This window comes from Aquarana catesbeiana, linkage group LG01 (genome assembly GCF_042186555.1).
Source record: "Aquarana catesbeiana isolate 2022-GZ linkage group LG01, ASM4218655v1, whole genome shotgun sequence".
In the NCBI taxonomy this organism is placed as follows: domain Eukaryota; kingdom Metazoa; phylum Chordata; class Amphibia; order Anura; family Ranidae; genus Aquarana; species Aquarana catesbeiana.
Window position 1 is genome coordinate 845,391,871 of NC_133324.1, and position 21,076 is coordinate 845,412,946.

The window sequence follows — 21,076 nt, forward strand, 5'->3', positions numbered from 1 at the left end:
ATAAAACAAGACAAAGATAAGATTGTATATGCTGGAAATAGGAGACAAAGCAGTATTGTCAAAATAAACTGCTCATGTATAAGAGAAGTATGTTCCAAAAAAGGCAAATGGGCACACCCCATAAAATAGCAACAGGAACAGTTGATACACCAGTTGGGAACAGGACAAAGCTGGATAGAGACCCTGAATGATGAACAGGAACAAATAGCAAGATGAAAATGAAGAGAAGCATGTGTGGGAAGTATGGAACCAATACATGTTCAAATCTGGACTGCAGTTACTTAGAATATTACTGATCAGCGTGTTCTGACAACAGGGAAGTCTCCCCACCATCAGAATACAATAACTCAGTGGGAAGGATTTCCCCATCCACATCAAGTGTGTGGATGGGGGAATTAGGCCATTTTGTTTTCATTCAAACCATTGGTTGAACTAAAATAAATGGCACATGTATGGGCTGCCTTAGACATAGTTATGATATTAAAAAAATAGAAGAGTAGCGCAGATGAATAGACAGAGATCCATTTAACAGAAGTCAATGTTTTAATTGATTTCTATTAAAAGGATATGTTGGAAATTTTTTCAGCGATCAGTGGCTGCTGCAGCCAATCATTGGTGTAGCCACTGATTGGTGTATTCTGAAAGCGTCAGGTGCCACTGTCAGAATAAAATAAGCCCACCGGGGGGAATTCCTGCATCCATCTCATTTTATTTTTTTTATTTATTTCAGGTACTTATATAGCGCCGTCAATTTACGCAGCGCTTTACATATACATTGTACATTCACATCAGTCCCTACCCTCAAGGAGCTTACAATCTAAGGTCCCTAACATACATTCATACATACTAGGGACAATTTAGACAGGATCCAATTAATCTCATTTGTGTGAATGGAAGAATCTGTTGGTGTTTATTTGTTCAGCCTGCTGGCTGACCAAAAAAAAAAAATAACAACCATGTATGACCAGTTTTACATCTTCAGGAGCTTCTAGGCCACCCCAAGGAATACACCTCTCCTGAAAGCGAATTTGAGAACAACTGGGACACATCAGTCAGGAAATTTTAGCATGGAAAGCAGATAGAAGTCAGTATGCTGAGGGTTTGTGCCTCTAGAAAAACTAGATATTTGTATTGCTGACTGGTACTCAGCTTATGCAGACTTTAATGTGTTTGTTAGTCGGTGCTGAGACACAGTTAGATTTTTGTTTACATTTTGTTTTGTTGGAGCAATGTACAGCACCTGTATATACTGTTGTAAATAGAACCAATAACAACTGTTTGTGAAAATAACCACTGAACTATCTACCCTCAACTCACATATGGTGGAGGATGCAAGCAATGCTGCAAAGCAGCAAGCAAATACTGCTCAGCATGACCTAGTTTTGGGACATTATACATGTTGTGCAGATACAAATGCAGGTTTGCAGGAGTAAGAGCAGTTGATGCACAAACAGAACAAATAGAAGATCAAAGCTGTGCAGGAACAACCCCATGTTCTATTTGGAAAGATAAACAGTTAAACAAAGATTGCCACCTATCCTTGAAAGGAAAGTAACACTGGATAGGCTTATGGACAGTTTGCTGCCATGTGCCTGTGTTCCCAGCAATGGGCAATCTGCTTGAGGGCCCTAACTTCCCTGGTTTGAGGTGCCAGTCCCCAAGTGTGACAGCAAAAGATCTTCCTCCTGACTTACAAAGGTTTTACTAGCCTGAGATACAAAAAGGAATTTGTCAGATGTCTACACCCCCTGACCCATCTTTGGAGTCACTTAGTGCCTGATTATTATTAAAGGGGACATTAAGAGAAATGCCATGGACCTTGTGGGTTCACTGCACAAGTCTGACAGGGTCCATCAGCTCATTGTAGTTAATATGGATTATGCTACACATTACTCTGAGGCAATGTCACTATGTAATACACCTGCCAAAAACATTGGCAAGAATTGCTTAAAGTATTCAACAGGGTCATCATTCCTAAAGAGGTCTGTACAGACCAGGACACTCAATTTATGTCCAAAGAGATGTTCAGATTGGTTAAGGTGATACATCTGCAAACTTCCATGTACCTCCCGCAAACTAATGGATTACTAGGAAAAAACAAAATAAGAGTGAAAATAATTGAGACTAATTACTTCTGTACCTGATTCCATAGAGGAGTTCCTAAGTCCTCTACAGTGTACTCACCATTTGAATTGCTCTATTGGAGACACTCTAAGGGACTTCTGAATGTAGGCTTGAGACGGGGAGAAAACACCTCACAAAAGTGTAATGAAACATATTTCACAAATGCAAGATAGAATTGCAGGGGTAATGCTGATTGTAAATTAACAATTAGCTAAGGTACTGGCAGCAAAACAAAAATATACAGCTAGGATGCCCAAGTCTGCACTTTCTTACCTGGAGACAGGATGCTCATGTTGATCCCCACCATTGAGAGTAAGTTCTTTGCTAAATCCCTTTGAATTGATTGGGAGAGTTGGGGAAGTATATTACTAAGTTCATCAACCAGGAAAAATAAAGCCTCAACAAATATACCATGTAAATGTACTAAAGGCCTGGAAGAACACGGTGTGTTTTTAGCTGATGAATTCATGCCAATGGCCTTTCATGTGAGTACTGAGTTCCCTCAGGGTCCTGAAGTGAAAGTTGCAAATTTGCTATATAGTTCCAAATGCAAGAAACCAAAGAATTCCTGATAAAAAAACAGACATTTTTTCAAATTACCTGGCCGGACTTCAATTGTACAATATGGCATTATTTCTGAACCTGGTGTGCATATCATGAAGAGAAAAGACATCGCTGATTAAGTTAAGAAAATGTCAAAGCTAGACATAATTGAAGAGATCAGTAGAGACTGTTTCAGTCCCATTGTTTTAGGCCTAAATCGCACATATGCAGGTTGCAGGTTGCATATTGCAGGTGCATTTTTAATACATGCTTTTCATCCATTCAAGTCTATGGAACCAAAAACCGGAAAAAAGTCCCTCGTTCTTTCCATAAAATGCACATATGTGAACTACATCCATAGGAATTCATGTTAAATGGACTGTAGTGTGTTTCTGCAAAACTGAAAACGTGCTAAATTGCATAGGTGTGAATCAGGCCTTAGTCCCCAAACCAGACATTAGATGGATGTTTTATGATTTTAGGAAATTCGATTAAGTGACAAAATTTGACATCCCATGCCCTTGCTAGACAAGCTCATAGACAAACTGGGGACAGCTTGTTATTTCACAATTCTGGACGTACCAAAGAAGGCTGGCAGATCCCCCTGAAAGCACCAAGGAAAGACTGCATTTGTAAACCTGCAGGATTCATTCCAATATAAAAAACTGCCTTTTGGGTTACAAACTGCCCTCACCAATTTCCAGAGTTCCAAGGACAGAATCCCATGACCTTACCAGCAGTATGCTGCAGAATATCTGGATAATATAGTTATACAGTGCACTGACTTGGAATCTCACTATGTATAGCACATTTTACTGGAAATCCCAAAAAGTGTGCCACTGGTTTTGAGGAAGCCAAGTATTTAGGCTACACCAAACAAAATACAATCTATCCAAAAATAGCCACATCCCACAGATAAGAAATGGGTCAGATCTTTTCTTGGTATATCTAGTTGCTAAAAGAGGTTCCTCACAATCTTTATGTTAGGAACTGGATTAGCTGCTGGCGGCACTGTGGTTCTCGGGCCTCAATGGTGTAGTCCCTGTATCCACCAGTGGGTGCCGCCCTGCAACCAGCAGACCCCAGCAATTGGCCTTCATTAGGTTTCCACACTGCTCCTGCTGCTTTGTACCCAGTGATCCTGCTCCTGTACCCGTGCTTTGTACCTGTTATCTTAACTCAGCTTGTGTTATACCTGCTACCCTAACCCAGCTGCTTTGAACCTTTCTTCTTTTTCCCACGAATTGCACCTACTACCTGATCTAGCTGCCTCTACCTACTCCCTTGTACTTAATCCCCATCCTGGTCCCTTTTCTGACCCATCTCACTGCTCTCCATTACACCTTCCACCGACCCAGTCTTAACTGATCTTTCCCCGATTGTATATAGTTAGATAATCAGTTAGATAGGTTGTTTTTAACTAAGTAGTAATTGTCATGTGTGTTGACTATTGCTTTTATATGTTTGTGGTGTTGTATGATTTTGTCTCTTGCTGTGCTCCAAATAAATGTTACGTTTATTACACTTAGATCAGATTCCATCTCCTTTATTCATCTACACAGATTTGATCACACCTGCTTTTGCAGGATACAAGCACTTGATATCCTAACAACTCTTGTAGCCCATTAATTGACCTTATCAAAGGGAAAGGCTCTGTTATGATAAAATAGTCCCCCAAAGTGGAGGAATCATTTCAGGTCCTGAAGAAGGCTCTTTCTATATAGCTAGTTTTGTATTCTCCAGGAAAATTGCAGTTCAGATGGATGCAACTGATATTGGTCTAGGGTGGTGTTGTTACAGGTACAGGATGGGGAGGAACGCCCCATAGTGTACCTAAGCAAAAAAAAATGAATGAACATAAAGAGAAATATGCAGTTATTGAGAAGGAACGTTTAGCTATAAATAAGGTATTGGATGCACCAACATACTATTTTTAGGGTGCTATTTTGATCTAGTGACCAGTCATGCTCCCCTGAAGTGGATGGCTTAGAAAAATGTGGGTGAACTGTGTGTTCATCCACAGTGTTTTTTTATGAATAGGTGGATGAACTAGTGGTTTGTTGTAATTTTTTTGTAGTAAAGCATCAGCCGAGTATTAAAAAAAGAAATATATACACTTTGTCCCAGGTACACTCTTGCTACAGGTGTTCCAACGAGGGGGTATGTAACAGGATATCTTACAGGGAGCCTGGTAAGGTCTTGTTTAGCAGTTACACATTTCACAGGCTCCTGTCGTACACCTTCTGGAGCCTCGACACAGCTAGGTTTTTGTTTTGGAATTTTGTTTTGCATAGTGGCTTATAATAATAGTGGCTTATAATAATACTAAATTACTCTTTGCCTCACTATCAACATCTAAGTTGCAGAACAATAGTCAATGATTGACATCACAAACAGATTGTACCAAATTGTATGCAAGTGTATTCAGTTCTTTTAACCCCTAACCATTGATAGTACGCAAATATGCAGCCTCTCAGTGAGTGGGGCCTTGGCGCCAAGTGGTCACATATTTGTGTACCAGTTAGCAGACACAGCTGTGCCGAGAGCGCGTGCCCTGTGCACTCCCAGCACAGTTACAGGTAGCTAACGGAAAGATGCACAAGAAACGATCAGGAGCTTTCTGATCATATGATTGCCGTGACAGCCAATTATGGCAGTCATATGATCATAAACCCAATCCTGCCTCCCGGCATCTGAAACCTCTTAAGGGGCTGGGAGGTGCTGCGCAAAGGGGTTAAGGAGAGTTTATCAGGTAATGATAAATATCACAGCTTGAAGTTTAAAGAAAACTAAATTATAGCTTATAGGAACTCAAACCAATGTGGCTCTCTTTTTACAATAAAGGCTGGGTAATAAAACAGGAAATGTGAACATTTTGTCCTAGGTACAATCTTGCTGGATTACAGGTGTTCCAAACCTGGGGTTGAAACAAGGTCCTTTTTGGCAGTTTGGCTGGTGTGCATGAGTATTTTTTAATTTTTTTATTTAGCCAGAAGGCTGGCAAACAAGGTGGATTCCTCTTGCTGAGACATTTTATTTTTTATAGCAGAACTTATCACAGCCAGAATACACTGATCAACCACTGCAGCCACTGATCGACAAACATTTTCCATCTTGTTCACTGGACAGTTAAGGTTAAATTAGTTAAAGCGTTTGTTAACTCAAAAAAAGGTAAAAAATGGATCCTGCTCCTTTAAAGCATGTTATATGACACAGTGTTTGTCCTGTGTCATTTGGCCCCCTGTAACACCTAAAAAACCTGGCTGATCCTGCCAGTTTCTCCCCACCCTCTGTAAACTGACCACGGTGTATCATGGCTGCTGAGACCAGACACCGTGGTCAGTTTACTTGCCTCTGTCATCAGCAGCCTGCTATCTGCTCTCCTCTCTGCTCCTGTGTCCTCATCTCCCCTCCCCTCTCTGTCTGTGTGTGAGCCGCCCCTCCCCCCTGCTGATCTCATAACACTAACCTGTATACACCATCAGCACTGCCTCCTATTGCAGTGTCCCCCTCTGTGAATGATTAATAAATAAAAATGCTGTAAATACCTAATTTAAGAGCTGAGAATGCGATCACATGACCAGCCAGCTCTCTCCTCCCCTCTTCCTCCCCTCCTCCTCCCCTCCAGACTGACATCAGCACAGGAATCTCAGCCTCACCCGCTGTATCTCTCAGAGGAGGAAAGGAGAAAGCTGGCCAGTCATGTGATCGCACTCTCGGCAGTGAAATGAAGTATTTACAGCATTAATTTTTAAAAATCACACACAGAGGGGGATACTACAATAGGATGCAGTGCTGATGGTGTTTACAGGTTAGAGTGGCTTAACAACCACTTCAACAACTTCTGTCAAACAGGGATGACCACACACTGATCAAATTTTGATCCATCTATGGCCATCTTTACGCATCCCCAAGGCTCTTGTTTTGCACCCTCTGAAACCTCTAGGCCACCTCAGTCAATTTAGGAACAGTTGGGACACACAGTGAGGGCTTTGTGACCTGGGAAGCATATAGGACTGCTGGGTTGAAAAATGAATTATTTGTGTTGCTGACTTGTGAACCCTGCTAGTTAGGACTGTAATGCGTTTGTGTGGTTAGTGCCAAGACAAAGCTAGCTTTTTGTTTTTGACATTTTGTTTCGTTGGAGCATTGTAAAGTACCTGTATATATTGAAAACAGCACTAATCAATTCACTAATAAATGCACCAATGTATATCAAGATCAACGTCTGGATTGGTCCTTGTACCTTAAAAGGTTGCTCACCCCAGAGAGCATTTCATCATGTACCTATCCCAACCTCCCAATTGATATATAAGTTTCCTGTTTTCTGCATTAAGCAGGTCTTTTTTCTATACTATATGTATTAAAGTCTGATTCAGAGATGTAAGTGAAGCATATGTAGGTATGTGTCACTACACTTTAAGCTATTTTTTCATCATTCTGGAAAATGTGAAAATATTGTACTAGAAGGTCACCTTTTTTGCATCTGGACAAAAGTTCTACCATTATTGATGCTTCATGTACACTTTAAAAGCAAGTTAGAAGAAAACCTTTTTTTCTTGTGCTAAAAGCCCAAATAAATTCATGTGATTTTTCATAATCCAAACATAAGCATAACCCTGGCTGAACCATGAAGTGGGCAATCATCGGAGTAAGTTTCTCTTTCTTTTTTTGCTTTACAATGATTATTGAAAAAAAGAAGCTTTGACCAAAATGTCACAGGAATTTGTGCAGGTTCTTTCAAATGGGCAATATTCTGGTAACACACTCAGGGGAAGGGAAAAAAGGAGACGGTTTTAAACATATTATATTTTAATCTGCAAAGACCAAAGGAAAGAAAAATAGTCATGGCAAGCAATTTATTTACAGAAAACTGTACAAAAGCAAATTAAATTATGTAAAATATTTCATAAATAGAAGTGGACTAGCATTTAATACATTTTGCTTGTTTAGCATAGCTGCGTGCATAGTGACTTATAATAAACAATACTAAATTGTTCTTTGCTTCACTATCAACATCCAAGTTGCAGAACAATAGTCAATGATTAATATTACAAACAGATCATACCACATTGTATGCAAGTGTATTCAGTTCCTTTAAGGAAAGTTAGAAAATCAGATAATGATAACTATCCCAGTCTTAAATTTAAAGAAAAACATGTTTATTTCTGCCAATTACAACTCAAACCAATGTGGCTCAATTCTTGTTCTTGCTTTTGACCTGCTTGGGCTTTTTATAGAGAAAATAACATTAAAAAAAAGAAACTTTTTAAACCTTGTTCCCTTTACTGCTAAAAAAAAAAAAAAAATATATATATATATATATATATATATATATATATATATATATATATATATATTCTTATCCTTTCTCTGAAACTCGGGCAGCAAGCCAGCCAGTCCAGAATCATATTCAACACACAATTAAATGCAGTTCTGAAAGAGCAACAGACGGTAAGATTGAGGTTACAGACTTTATATATTCATATTTACCTATATACACACATATAAAGTAGTTAAGATATTATGCATAAATCTAGAAATGTCATGTAAAAAGGCATGCACAGTTCATCTGAAATCCTAATGTGGTATTTGTATGAATATTATACAAACAAGATGAAAGAGCAGTCAAACACAATTGATGAAAAATAATAATAGTTAATCAAAGAAAATGATTTGATTACTCGACTTTGGATTTGTGTATTCCTCATTTTGTACAGAACACAAGCCCAAGTGTATAACACATATTTCAAAGATGCTCCTCTATAGCAATGGTGTAAACCCCTCAGAGAATAAACAACTTATTTATATTGGTCTATCATTAGGAAGGGATTTTTCTTTTACAGTTTTGAACATGATGTAGAAACTGTAGAAGCTGAGCTGTCAGAAAATAAATCTTATGAAATGCAGAGAATTTATAAAGTCAGGATGAGCCCAGTACCCTTTATCTTCCAAATATGACCACCATCTTACAATAATAATAGGAATAAAAGGCACGTTGCAGAATTTGCATTCACTCTTTTTATTGTTTCTTTTTTTACTATTTTTTCCTTTTTTCATTTCTTTTTTTTGTTTTCTTTACTACAAAATCCTTTAAATATAAGTAAAGGCAACATACAGAAACTATTCAAATGAAATCTAAATTTTTTAAAAAAAGGAAATACTGCTCTCTTTATCATGCCAAGCCAAGTGAATAGAGTAATCAACATGTTATAGTATGAGGGTTACTTTATTTTTTGTTTGACTAGAAATGATGTGTACAAACAAAGAGACTGTATTTTTCTAATTCAATTTAGCTCTAACAAAATGTAATTGCATAAAATGTAGGTGTATCGTAGAAGGGTTTTTTTTGTTCTTTTTCTAATGGAGTAAAAATTGCTGAATGACTTAAAGTTATAATATCCTATGTTTTTTATTTATGTCATTTTTTTTATATTACAACTGTATTTTTACTAAGCAAATAAAATATACTGGTAAAAAAAAAATATGTTTGCGTACAGTATGCTTAAATAATTGACTATGCAGACAGGAGACACATGCAGTAAAATCCATAGGTATACAAAAAGCATTTGATGAGTTTTTGTTTTCAACTAGTACTTACAAATTATACAATGTTTCATAACTTCAGTGATGTCAAGTTTTGGATCCACTTTTCCTATGCCTATCATACAATTAATGTGCATTTATGTTCATGTAGGTATGCCCATGTTTTACAACTACCATGCACAAAACAACAAAAGCAAAATAGCTAAAGGGCCCCCAAAGAGAAACAAAAATGAAGGATATACACACAATATATTACAGATAATTATTGAATGAAGTACTGCATTAAATTTAGTTATAAAAATAACCTATTAAAACACAATTAAGTGTATATTTGCATAATAAAATTAGGGGAAATAAACTACTTAAAAGTCAATGCTTTACATTTACTTCTCTAAGTCTGAAATATGAACTATTTATTTTGCTACCATATAAAGTGTCACCTGAGAGACCTGTAATGATCAGTGTGGGTAAATTGTGTTTGGCTTGCAGTCTTCTAGGTAATAGGAATGATCTGTACATTAGTAAATTCTGGCATGTCAAGTAAACCAAAGAGATCATTTCTGATCTACCAAAGCAATGTCAAATGTTCTTTGTTTCTTTTCTTACCCCATCCATGCAAATTATTACCTGTAAATCACAAATGGTTCAATTCACAAAGCTAACACACCAGGACAAGGATTTTTTTTTTTTAAGTTACAGTTATTTTTAGCTGAGTCCAGAGTGATTTGAACATTACAGTCACATAACTGAACATAGAGTGCCTTAGGTGGGTGTTAACGCTTTTTGAATCAAGCCTATTGCATGTTATCGCTCAACTCTTTCTGTCATAGAAGTAAATTGTCTTTTTCATTCTAAATGTAAAATGTCAATAATGCTAAAGGGTAATTTTTTTATTTTAATGAGTTTTTTACTTTTACGTTTTTTTGTGAACTCCCATCTTTAGATTATTGTTCTTATTTTACACCATAGTGGATAATGATGTGCCCATTTTAAAAACTGAATATACATATTTCTTTGCATGGCTAAATCCTACTTAGCTTCCTCATTATAATACAGCAAATTACATTCTTTGCTTGAGAACATGTCATTCATTCATATGTGTGTTTGTATCTGTACCTGCAGACTTACATATTAGGTTGTACTACCTTAGGCTTTTATTGAAGGCCATTTGTAAGATTTATTTGCTATTTCTCATATTAGCTCTTTAATCCAAAAACATACAGTATATGATCATGTTTACATATTGCATGGATTGTTCTTTTTAATGCTGATTTCATTTAAGAACGACAGTGACCAAACATGTCAATGACACTACATATTCAGAACCTTCTGGTTCTGAACTTAATATTTAAAATGTTATTTGCACTACACAAATGAGACTTCTGTTGATTGGCTTGAAGCCTCTATGTCTTTCTAATTTTCATCAAACAGCTAGGTGCTTTTTGGAAAACAGTCTTCCCAAAGTATGAAGTAATCTAGGTAAACACAAACTAGGAAACAAATGCAGCCAGAAAAGCACAACAGCTTGGGAGAAACCTTCAGTTGTTGACATCAGGAAAGGTTCCTCTCAAAAACATTGTGCTTATTTTCACTATGTTCTCCTACACATGGACCGATGCCCTACACACAAAGGATTAACTTTAGATTGTTTGTGTTCTGTTTTGTATAAATGACATTAGTAGTCAATATGGCTGTCCATCTGATGAAGCTTAATACAAACAATGAGTATAATATGGAAAAAAGGCTCTTTTTAACATATGTTCCATTCAGATATATCTTGATTGTAGTCAACTAAGCTGTCAAAAATGAATCATTTCACAATTAGACACAATTAGAATGCTATGTTACATGCTTTTGCTTATGAATAACATCAGTGATCTGTGTTCTGTTAATCAGTCCAGTTGCCATTAAAATCTCTTGCAACCATCAATCGAGTGAAAAGAATAGCAGTGGAAAAGCTAACACATGCAAGTAATAACAATGGTCTCTTTATATCACAATATTGTCAAGCAGACATGATAATGAAGTGCCTGATATGGAGGCAAAAGTGGCAGGCAAAGCCTTTGTCTCTTTGGTGGCCCCCTCATATTTCTGTGTTATATTGTGGTAACTGTAAAGTTTTAACTTAATTCTTTGCTCGTAATATATATGAAAGAACCCTGCTGCTTCAAATAGCTCACAAGTAAACTTCTCTTCTAGTTAAAGTGTTGACGGGAGATGGCTTGTACTCCCCCGCTTGCTTAAGGGGAATATCCTCGGGATTGGCTTCTTCACTTTTACTGAATGTGGCTGCATTGAAGGTCTCATACGATGCCAACTTTTTGTTAAGTAGATTCCTGTTGCGATCGCCCATAAGTGAAACCTCTCCATTGGCCAGCTTTTCTTGGTTATCTCTTTCATCGACTGGCATGAATGTTGAAAGTTTTGGCTGGTTCTTCGGCTTCCTTTCAGGTGATGTACGAACTGGCATCCAGCAGGAGTCAGAGTGCCCATATTCATCACATTCTCTTGTGCATTTACCAGTTAAAGCTACATCCGGCAAAGGTCTTGAGTCTGAAAGAAAAAAGAGCCCTTTATTAATTATGGAATAAAACCAATTTTTGAAGTACCGAAAAACAAAACAAGACAGTGGCTGACTAAAAATTGTAAAACTTGTTAAAACCATTTACAAAAATAAAATGATTTCTATATTTGCCTTTAAAACTTTAACATATACATATGTCTGTGATTCTCAATATATATATATATATATATATATATATATATATATATATATATATATATATATATATATATATATATGTCTATTTTTATCTTGACATTGAAATTTGTAAAGAATCATAAACGTTGAATTTCTAAAGGATTAATTGCACTTTATTCTAAATCTATTTAGATGTGAAAAGGGAACAGGGGCTTGAGTGAAATTATTCCTTATGTTATGTTAAGATAAATCTGTCATGTGGGTAATATGGGAAATGTCATTGGTCATTACTTTCATCCTTCTGTACACAATCATTGAAATTCATAAAGACTTGCACAGATATATTCTGCGAAAGTGTCTCACATATGTTTTAAAAGTGGTGTAGCAGGTACCAAATTCATGTAGCTAGAACTTGTACTTAGATTTGGCACATACTGCGCCACTTTTAAAACACATTTTACTAAAATCTGTCTCTACGCTAAAAGAAATTTGGTCTTAATTAGCTCCAGTTTTGTAAGATGCGAGCTGTCGGGTATTTCATTTAGAATTTGGCGCATTCATTGCACCACAATGTAAATGTGGCACATTTAAGAAATGCCTGAATTTGGTACACAAGTCGCTGTCAGAAAAAAGTGTCACAGATGCTTCATGAATTGGCTCAGCTCATTAGCAAGAGGAAATAAAACCCAAAAAGTTGTACAACAGCTTTATTGAATTTCCAACAATAACTGTAGCTCTAACTTTTATCACCTGCATTTATATCAAAACTAAGCTGCCCCAAACAAAAAATCACCAAGATGTAGAATTGTTTGGCAGAAGAGAAATGCAAAGTATCTTTTTCATGTCTCCTGGTATATTTTGTCTGCTATGTACACTGTATGTTGCAGTATACACTCCGGTTTTATACTCAGAGAGATAGGGGACAAAGAAGTAACAGGATCCTGGACCCATCATTGCTGGAGGACCACACATTCAGATGTAAGTATGCCATAATACATAAGTAGGCGGTGCACACTTGCACATTATGGCAAGCAATCACTCCCATCAATGAGAGTTTACTTTTGCTTTTATACTTTTATACAGAAGCAGTGATGTAAAGCAATTATGCAAATCAGGCATGCCAGTGGAAATTCAGAAGATCTTATCTGCATACCTGTACTTTAAGCAAGAGGTTCTGTGCGACAGCCAAGCAACTGGCAGGTTTCTTCTAATCTGAGTTCTTGTCTTTTATTTATTAATAACATTAATATTAATTATTATTACGTTTTTTATAGAAATCATTTAGTTGATGTGAATACGTATTAAAAGGTTGGCCAATGCTCCATATTATAAATATAGAGCTTTGTTGTACCATCCCTGTAGTTTCACATACTGTATAACATAGGTGTTCATAATGCCTACCTAAGGCTGGGTTCACACTTGAGAACTCAGCGGCTCACAGCAGGAGTCCGGTGCGTATCCATTCACCATTTCAGGTCCAATTTCAGCCCGAACTTTGGGCTGAATTTGAACCTGAAATGGACCAAAAGATGTACAGGGCTCTAGTGCAATTTGCACCATAGCCGCTGCGCAGATGTGTGAACCTGCTCCATAGAGAGCCAGTCACAATCTCCTGCTATGTGAATTGGATGCAGTGAAACCCGCATTCAATTCTCAATAGTGTGAACCCAGCCTTAGAGTTCTTTCAACAACTTGAGAAAATCTATGGTCTACCATTCTGATTAATATTAGAATCTAAAATCCATTCAAAATAATGATGGGGGAAAAAAATAACTATCCATTCCAGCATGTGTGCAACAAACAAGATATTTTGGAGTAGACGTTTTACATACATAAAACATCTTATTTCAGTTAAAGAAGCATTGCGTGCTAAGTATACAGTAAGCCAATCTACTGTCATTACCCACTAGAAATAGTAAAAGCCACTTTGTCAGACCATGAACAATGACGTCTTGTTAACATCAAATATTTCATTGCTTCATCAACAGGAGAAATATCATGGGGCCCATAAAAGACCATCTCATTAATAGCCCGCACTGGTAAGACATCTAGGCAGACAGACTTTTCCTGAAGTCTGAACACTGTATAGCAGGTACACTCCATATGTAATAAATTACAAGATATAATTTGACTTAAACGTCTTTTTGGAACCCTAACTCTAAGCGCTGGATCATAGTTTACACCTAGGGTTTTTGGACCTATTTTTAAAAACAAACAGCAATAATGATGTGCATATTGCAGCTGTCCTTTAAACCAGTCAAATATCACCTTTCGTCATATTACAGGAAGAAGATTGCTGTTTGTTCATTATAGTTTATATCCTTCAATTTTTCTTCTCCGTCTTATTATACAGTACATTTATACATATTGATATACTTATGGAAGAAACAAAAATATCCGTGCCACACACTGATATTACAAAGTCTTATAAAGAACTTGTCAAACCTTTAAAACTTTTAAAAGTACAGCCTATGAATGGGTACCCCAGCTCTCTTATTGAACAGGAAGGTATCTGCCAGACATGGTTTGACTCCTGAGTTTCTGACCCAACATCAGACAAGTCTAAGCAAAGCCAGGAGTGTGCATAAAAAGTTTTTCAGACCACTTGTTTTATGGTGTTATATCTCTTTAGGGCTCTTTCCTCATGAACAATTTAAATTAATTACAATTCCACGCTCTCAAGGATCTACATTGCTAGACAGCTTGGATATACATTGGAATTATGGTTTACTTTTTTTTTCTCAAATAAAATACTTTGTCAGGGTATGGGTTTTTTATTTACTTTTATTTATGTATTTATTTATTTGAAATGAGTGACAAGGGGGGAAATTTGTCCCATACTCATTCCACTTGGGGGATTTCTGGGGTTCCCCTTATTTTTGTCACTCCCAGAAAACCCTCACATCACTTCTGGAATGTATAGATGAAGCCCTTGTCTCCATCAACAAGGTGCCATGCCTCCCCCCTCCCACCGCCATCCGGTGCTTCTCCGGGCTCTCCTGTGCCGTCGGGGACCCGGAGAAAGAATCGGCCACTGCCGGATGATGACCATAGAGCTGTCCAGTGACCAAATGGTCACCAGTCATCTCTACGACGTCGGAGGCCCGGGTGCGATCTTATGATGTCACGTCTGGGCCGCGGTTATAAACAAAGCCGCGATAGCAGCTGGTAAGCATGAGATCGTGGATTTTTTTTGATCTCATGATTTCCAGCCTGGAGGAGAGATCTGGGGTCTTATTGACCGTTGACCCTGCATCTCTCCATAAAGAGGACCTGTCACAAACCATTCCTATTACAAGGGATGTTTACATTCCTTGTAATAGGAATAAAAGTGATTAAAAATGTAAAAGAAAATGTAAACAAAAAAAATAAAGCAAAAAAAAATTAAAATGCTCCTGTCTTGAGTAGCTGGCGCTCAAAAGTGAATGCATGCATAAGTCCCGCCCACATATGTAAATGCCGTTCAAAACACACATGTGAGGTATTGCCATGTACGTTAGAGCTCCTCCTCTGTAACTCTAAACTGGTAACCTGTAAAAAATTTTAAAGCGTCTCCTATGGAGGTTTGGCACCATTCCATGAGTGTGCACAATTTTAAAGCGTAACATGTTGGGTATCTATTTACTCAGCGTAACATCATATTTCACATTGTACAAAAAAAATGTGCTAAGTTTACTGTTTTGTTATTTTTTAATTCATGTTTTTCTTCCAAAAAAATGCGTTTTAACAATTGTTGCACAAATACCATGCAATGACTGCCATTTTATTCCCTAGGGTGTCTGCTAAAAAAACATATGTAATGTTTGGGGGTTCTGAGTAATTTTCTAGCAAAAAAAAATATGATTTTTACATGTAGGAGTGCCAGAATAGGCCCGGTATGGAAGTGGTTAAACATCTAATTTCCTTTTCCTCATCTAAGATACTAGTTTACCATGTCTGTCTTTAATGCTTAATTTTCATAGATATTTTAAATCCTTTATTGGTCCTCATGTTCTATTATCCATTCATCAAAACAAGAGAGCAAGTGGACAAAGGGTCCTTTATAACTTGACTTTAGCCTTGGTGCTGCTGTATTTTGCTAAACACACACATGATGATCAGAGGATGGATACATCACTCTCCACATCTGCTAACAAGGATGGCAATGTCTTAACTAGTAGATTTAACCTGCTAGAAGGCATAAAAACAAAACTTATCTCTGTAGACTTTGCAAACACAATGGGGGTTATTTACCAAAGGAAAATCCACTTTGCACTGCAAGTGCGCTTGAACGTGCACTGAAAGTGCACTTGGAAGTAAAGTCGCTGTAGATCCGAGGGGGACATGCAAGGAAAATAAAAAACAGCATTTTAGCTTGCACATGATTGGATGATAAAATCAGCAGAGCTTCCACTCATTTCAGATCTATCCCTTAGATTTAGAGCGACTGCACTTCCAAGTGCACTTTCAGTGCAATTTCAAGTGCACTTGCAGTGCAAAGTGGATTTACCTTTCGTAAATAACCCCAATGTCATGTATACAGGATAAAAAATGTTAACAAACCTACAAATGTTCCAAAAAAGCAAAGTTGATGAAAAGAAAGTATGCATTCCCTTTAGATTATATTAAAGTGGCTGTATAGTCTTTTTTTAAACTTTTACCTACAGGTAAGCCTATAATAAGGCTTACCTGTAGGGAAAAAAAATATCTCCTAAACCTGTACAGTTTAGGAGATATTCCCCTTGCTATGAGCCGCTGACTGCAGCGGCACATGCGCACAGGGGATTCTCGGCTGAAGGCCCGGCAACTGCCGGACCTTGCCGGGTAAGAAATCTCCCGCGCGCATGCGCGGGAGTGATGACATTGCGGCTCCAGCCACTCACAGCGTGGAACCGTGATACCCGGAAGACACCCCGAGGCAACATGACAGCTCCCTCGGCGTAGACCAGCTAAGATACCGACTCCTCGTTCTAAGGTAAGTATTTCATAATGAGCTAGTATGCGGTGCATACTAGCTCATTATGCCTTTTGCTTTACAGGGGTAAAAAAAAAAAAATTTCAGCGGGTATACAACCGCTTTAAGGGATCAGCAGATATAATACCTGTTTATGTTATATTATGTCAGTACAATCAAATATTTACCGTTTAGTATTGATTTTATGGTTTTAATAAGTATAAGAAGAAAGAGTATCTTTGAAAAGTTGCTTTTTAAAATCATGTAGCATTAAATTATTTTCTGCAATTCCATAAAAAGTATCCTTCTATTGGAATATGAGTTCTTTGGTAATTTACCATAATGTATCATTTTCAAAGCATTTTATCACATAAAAATATATCATTTTAAAATTCATTTGAATGCAACATATTTTGACATTCCCTTTGAATTACATAATTTGTCACTAAAATGAACACATTTTTCATATTAGTCACATTTGTAGAGAAAAAAAAAGCATTTTAATCAGGGAAATAAAAGTCAGCTGAAATAAAGAAACCAAATATTCTATATTCCATACTGCTGATGGTAAAGTGCTCACAAATAAAGTGAATTTGATTGTTAATTTCGCATTTCCCATCTAACTGGTACAACATCACTTTGGATTGAAATATTCCTAATGCTGTTAAAAGCCCTTTTAACATTTTCTTATTTTTTCACACATCGTAAGGGTGGGGCTATTACTCAGTTAGAGTTTCCATCCCTACCATTCAAAATGCATGTTGACCTTTTGTGGCGAGACCCAACTTATTTACATGTACAGCTACAATATCAGTGGATTTAACTAAAAAAAATATCCCTTTCTTTACTTATACAGGGCACAGTAACAGTTTTACCTATCTGTCCCATCCTCCTTGCCGACTTTGGTTCTTTATGCTCACTTTTCATTCACTTGTTTACATGCCAGCGTGAAGTACAATACCTAGTACTCTTGGGTATGGGGGAAAATGATATTCTCCTCTCTTTCCTTCACAAAGCTGCACTGGGTGCCTATGTCTCTCCAGTTCTGTTAAGTAAGACATGTGGGGAAAATGTAATTCTTAGCCCTGTTTAAGCTTCAACCAAACTGTCTTAAGGCTTATACACTGCTTTGCTCTGGCAGGTGACCAAGGCAGTGAGGGAACAAATAGAAAGTGAATATATGCAAAGGGGGTGAATTTGTGAACATGTAAGCAGTACCCCTTTATTTAAGTAGCCTAAAGCTGGCCATACATGAATCAAAATTTAACCAGTTCAGCAGGAACTGGATGAACTTCAATCCATGTATGGGCAGGCTGGTTGTACAGAACTCAATCTACTGTTTGACTTCTGTACAACTAGCCTGTTGGTATTTTTCACTTGACCAGCATTGCAGGCTATAGTCAGTGTTTTCTAATGGATGAAGTCTCCCAGTTTTCAGAATACAATGACTCAGCAGGGAGGATTCCATCATCCACCTCGAATGTGTGTATGGGGAAATCAGGTAATTTTATTTTCAAATTGACTGGCTGGGATTCCCACCCCTCTTTCCTGTTAGAATATACAAATCAGCACTTGCAGCCATTGGCTGAAAGCACTGATTGAATGTTGATGCTTTCCAGCATGACTGTTTGACAGAACAGACATTAGTACGCACGGACCAAAAGGAAAAGACAGCACTGATTGACTGGTTTTTGGCCCATGTATATCCTGATTAACCTGCTGATATTTAGTCTGTTATGACTAGATATTGTAAGATAGAGAGCCCTAGGTTAATGCCTTACTTACACAAGTGTATATCTTTTTATTGAGATAACTAGCATTAATATATAGTCATAAAGGTTTAAGGTTAATAAAATATAGGCTACGCAAAATATATGTCAACATTTTAGCAAAGTGTTTCCAATTATTTGTAAAATGAACATGGAACATTTTACCATTTGCATGTTTCTGCAGTAGTGTACTCTAACTAATCATCAATACGTCTCTAAGCAATACCTTTAAATTCTGCTGCAGCCCTGACTCCTGCAGTTTCTTTCCTCAATGATGGATAACAGAAATATTGACATTTGTCAGCACATCAATTCTCAGACCACTGCCACTTGGGAGTTCTACCCAGCATGCAGAAAATACAACAAGAGAACACAAGTGTTCATCACCATCATACAGCTATTGTTACTCTCTTACTTCTTAAAGGTATGGCAAGAGGATTGCTTTTCAAATAAAGGTTCATTTTATGCAATGCATATGACCTGTATTTTGTAGCTTTAACCCAGATTATGTTGGTTCTTCCTGTACTGTAGAGATTTAAATGTACTACTTCTACATTTTTAGTCAGTGGTATAACTATGTACACTCACTACTTTTCATTGTATCAAAGTGTAATTTCTTCAGTGTTGTCACATGAGAAGATATAATAAAATATTTACAAAAAATGTGACTTTTGTGAGATACTGTATAAACACATACAATTTAACAAAATACAATTGTATAACATAAAAAAATTAGTAAAATAAAATACAATTTAATAAAATAATAAAAATAAAAATGATTTTCTTTCATGGACAAATGATACAGCAAGATAAATGGAAATTGATCCTCTTACGGGACTTTAAAGGGAACACCTACTCACAGGTCATAAAGAGTATGAAAGATATAAGATTGTATTCAAATGATAGAGTGTTTATTAATAGATAGAATGATACAGCAAGAAGTTAGTACAATAAGCAGGCTTGTTCTCTTAAGCTCTGCGTTACAGTTACATGGCTGATTGTAATATAATACACCAGCAACAGTATACAGTATACTAGGACAGGTATGAAAATAACATCTGAACACCATTTGCAGAGATGTCATCCTAGAAGAGCTGTTTTAGGATGAAAATGGTGAGTGTACAATGAAAATAGAGGGTATGACCTATTAGATTGTCGCTAAACTATAAAAGACCATGCCATAATTACAGACAACAACTATTTAAATAAAATATTACAGACAATATATACAGCTCTTCAATCACATAAACAGAGGCCTTTGAAACCTAAACAGGGGCCTTTTAATGCTTACAGGGTAGGTGCAGAATTGCAAAGAGCCTATACAGCAGTAAGCATATAAATACACACTGCGGTTGATTTACTAGAACTGGAAAGTGCAAAATCTTGTGCAGCTCTGCATAGAAAGCAATCCGCTTCCAGGTTTTAGGCTCCGTTCACACTTCTACGACTCCAAAGTCATCTGATTTCGAGTACGACTTTAGAGTGTGACTTTCACATAACTTTTACACTCTTCGGTACTGAAGTTACAAGAAAATCGCTTAAATGTAGTGCAGGAACCTCTTTTAAGTTGCATAGATTTGAGTAGGTTCTACTGAAATCAATGGGCTGTGACTTGTCATGTGACTTTGTGTGTACAATTGATAGTCCCTATTCCCATCCCACACGCTCCTGGAGAAAGCTCTAGGATACTGGGTACTGTAGCAACCACCAGCTGGAGACTGGATCATGAAAGCCACAATGAATATATTTGCCAGAACGTAACGGATTTTCAGTCCAAATGTTTTTTATTAAAGCTTAATCACATCACAAGCAAGAAAGTGCAACTTTTTGGTGCCACATAGGACCCCTTCGTCAGGCATGTGATAAGTGTAAATTAACAGCGCAACATGTATAAATAAACATCCACCAATCAGAAAGAGGCAAAAAATAAACCACCCACCCCTGGATAGGTATGACATCATAAGTTCTGCCAAAAAGCCAGTAATTACCAACAGACATCTCACAGTATTGTTTATTTGTAGAAAGTTGGATTGTCCACACTGACCTGCACATTCAGCTTTGCATGATTCTTAGCACCATCAGCAACAGTATTAACTTTATTCTGGAGCTCGAACGGGCACATCTGTCAGAAGCAGACATCAGGACAGGTGTAATGGGTTGCCAGGCAACTGCACCTAATCCAATCAAAACCGGAACCGCCAGCCACACATGTGCAATGCAACCAGCGAATGCCTAGTAGCCGGGAACCCTATCGGGCCAGAGTTGCCGACATCATGGTAACCCAAGACATTAGACGGCTCCGTCTCTGCAAGCTGCCAACACATAGCCGCTTTCTGGGGCAGTGGAAAACACCCACAGTGTTGAAGTGCTAAAAAGATGTGTACAATGTTGCATGACAAGTCACACAATTGTGAACGTAGCCTTTTTGTCAAATTGTTAATTGGACAAGTGGAAGTTAGA

The 21,076-nt window shown here is 37.3% G+C and overlaps 1 protein-coding gene across 6 annotated transcripts in view; it reads right to left on the reverse strand.

Annotated features, from left to right (window-relative positions):
• Window positions 1-7,461: 7,461 nt before the first annotated feature.
• The window catches only part of PCDH7 (protocadherin 7), a 1,158,392-nt gene continuing 1,144,777 nt past the window's right edge, over window positions 7,462-21,076 (reverse strand). For all 6 annotated transcript variants that reach the window (XM_073609016.1, XM_073609012.1, XM_073609000.1 and 3 more), the window contains one exon: window positions 7,462-11,766. In XM_073609016.1, the coding sequence (XP_073465117.1) occupies window positions 11,390-11,766 (377 nt within the window). In that variant the 3' untranslated portion in view covers window positions 7,462-11,389. The remainder of the gene's footprint in view (window positions 11,767-21,076) is intronic.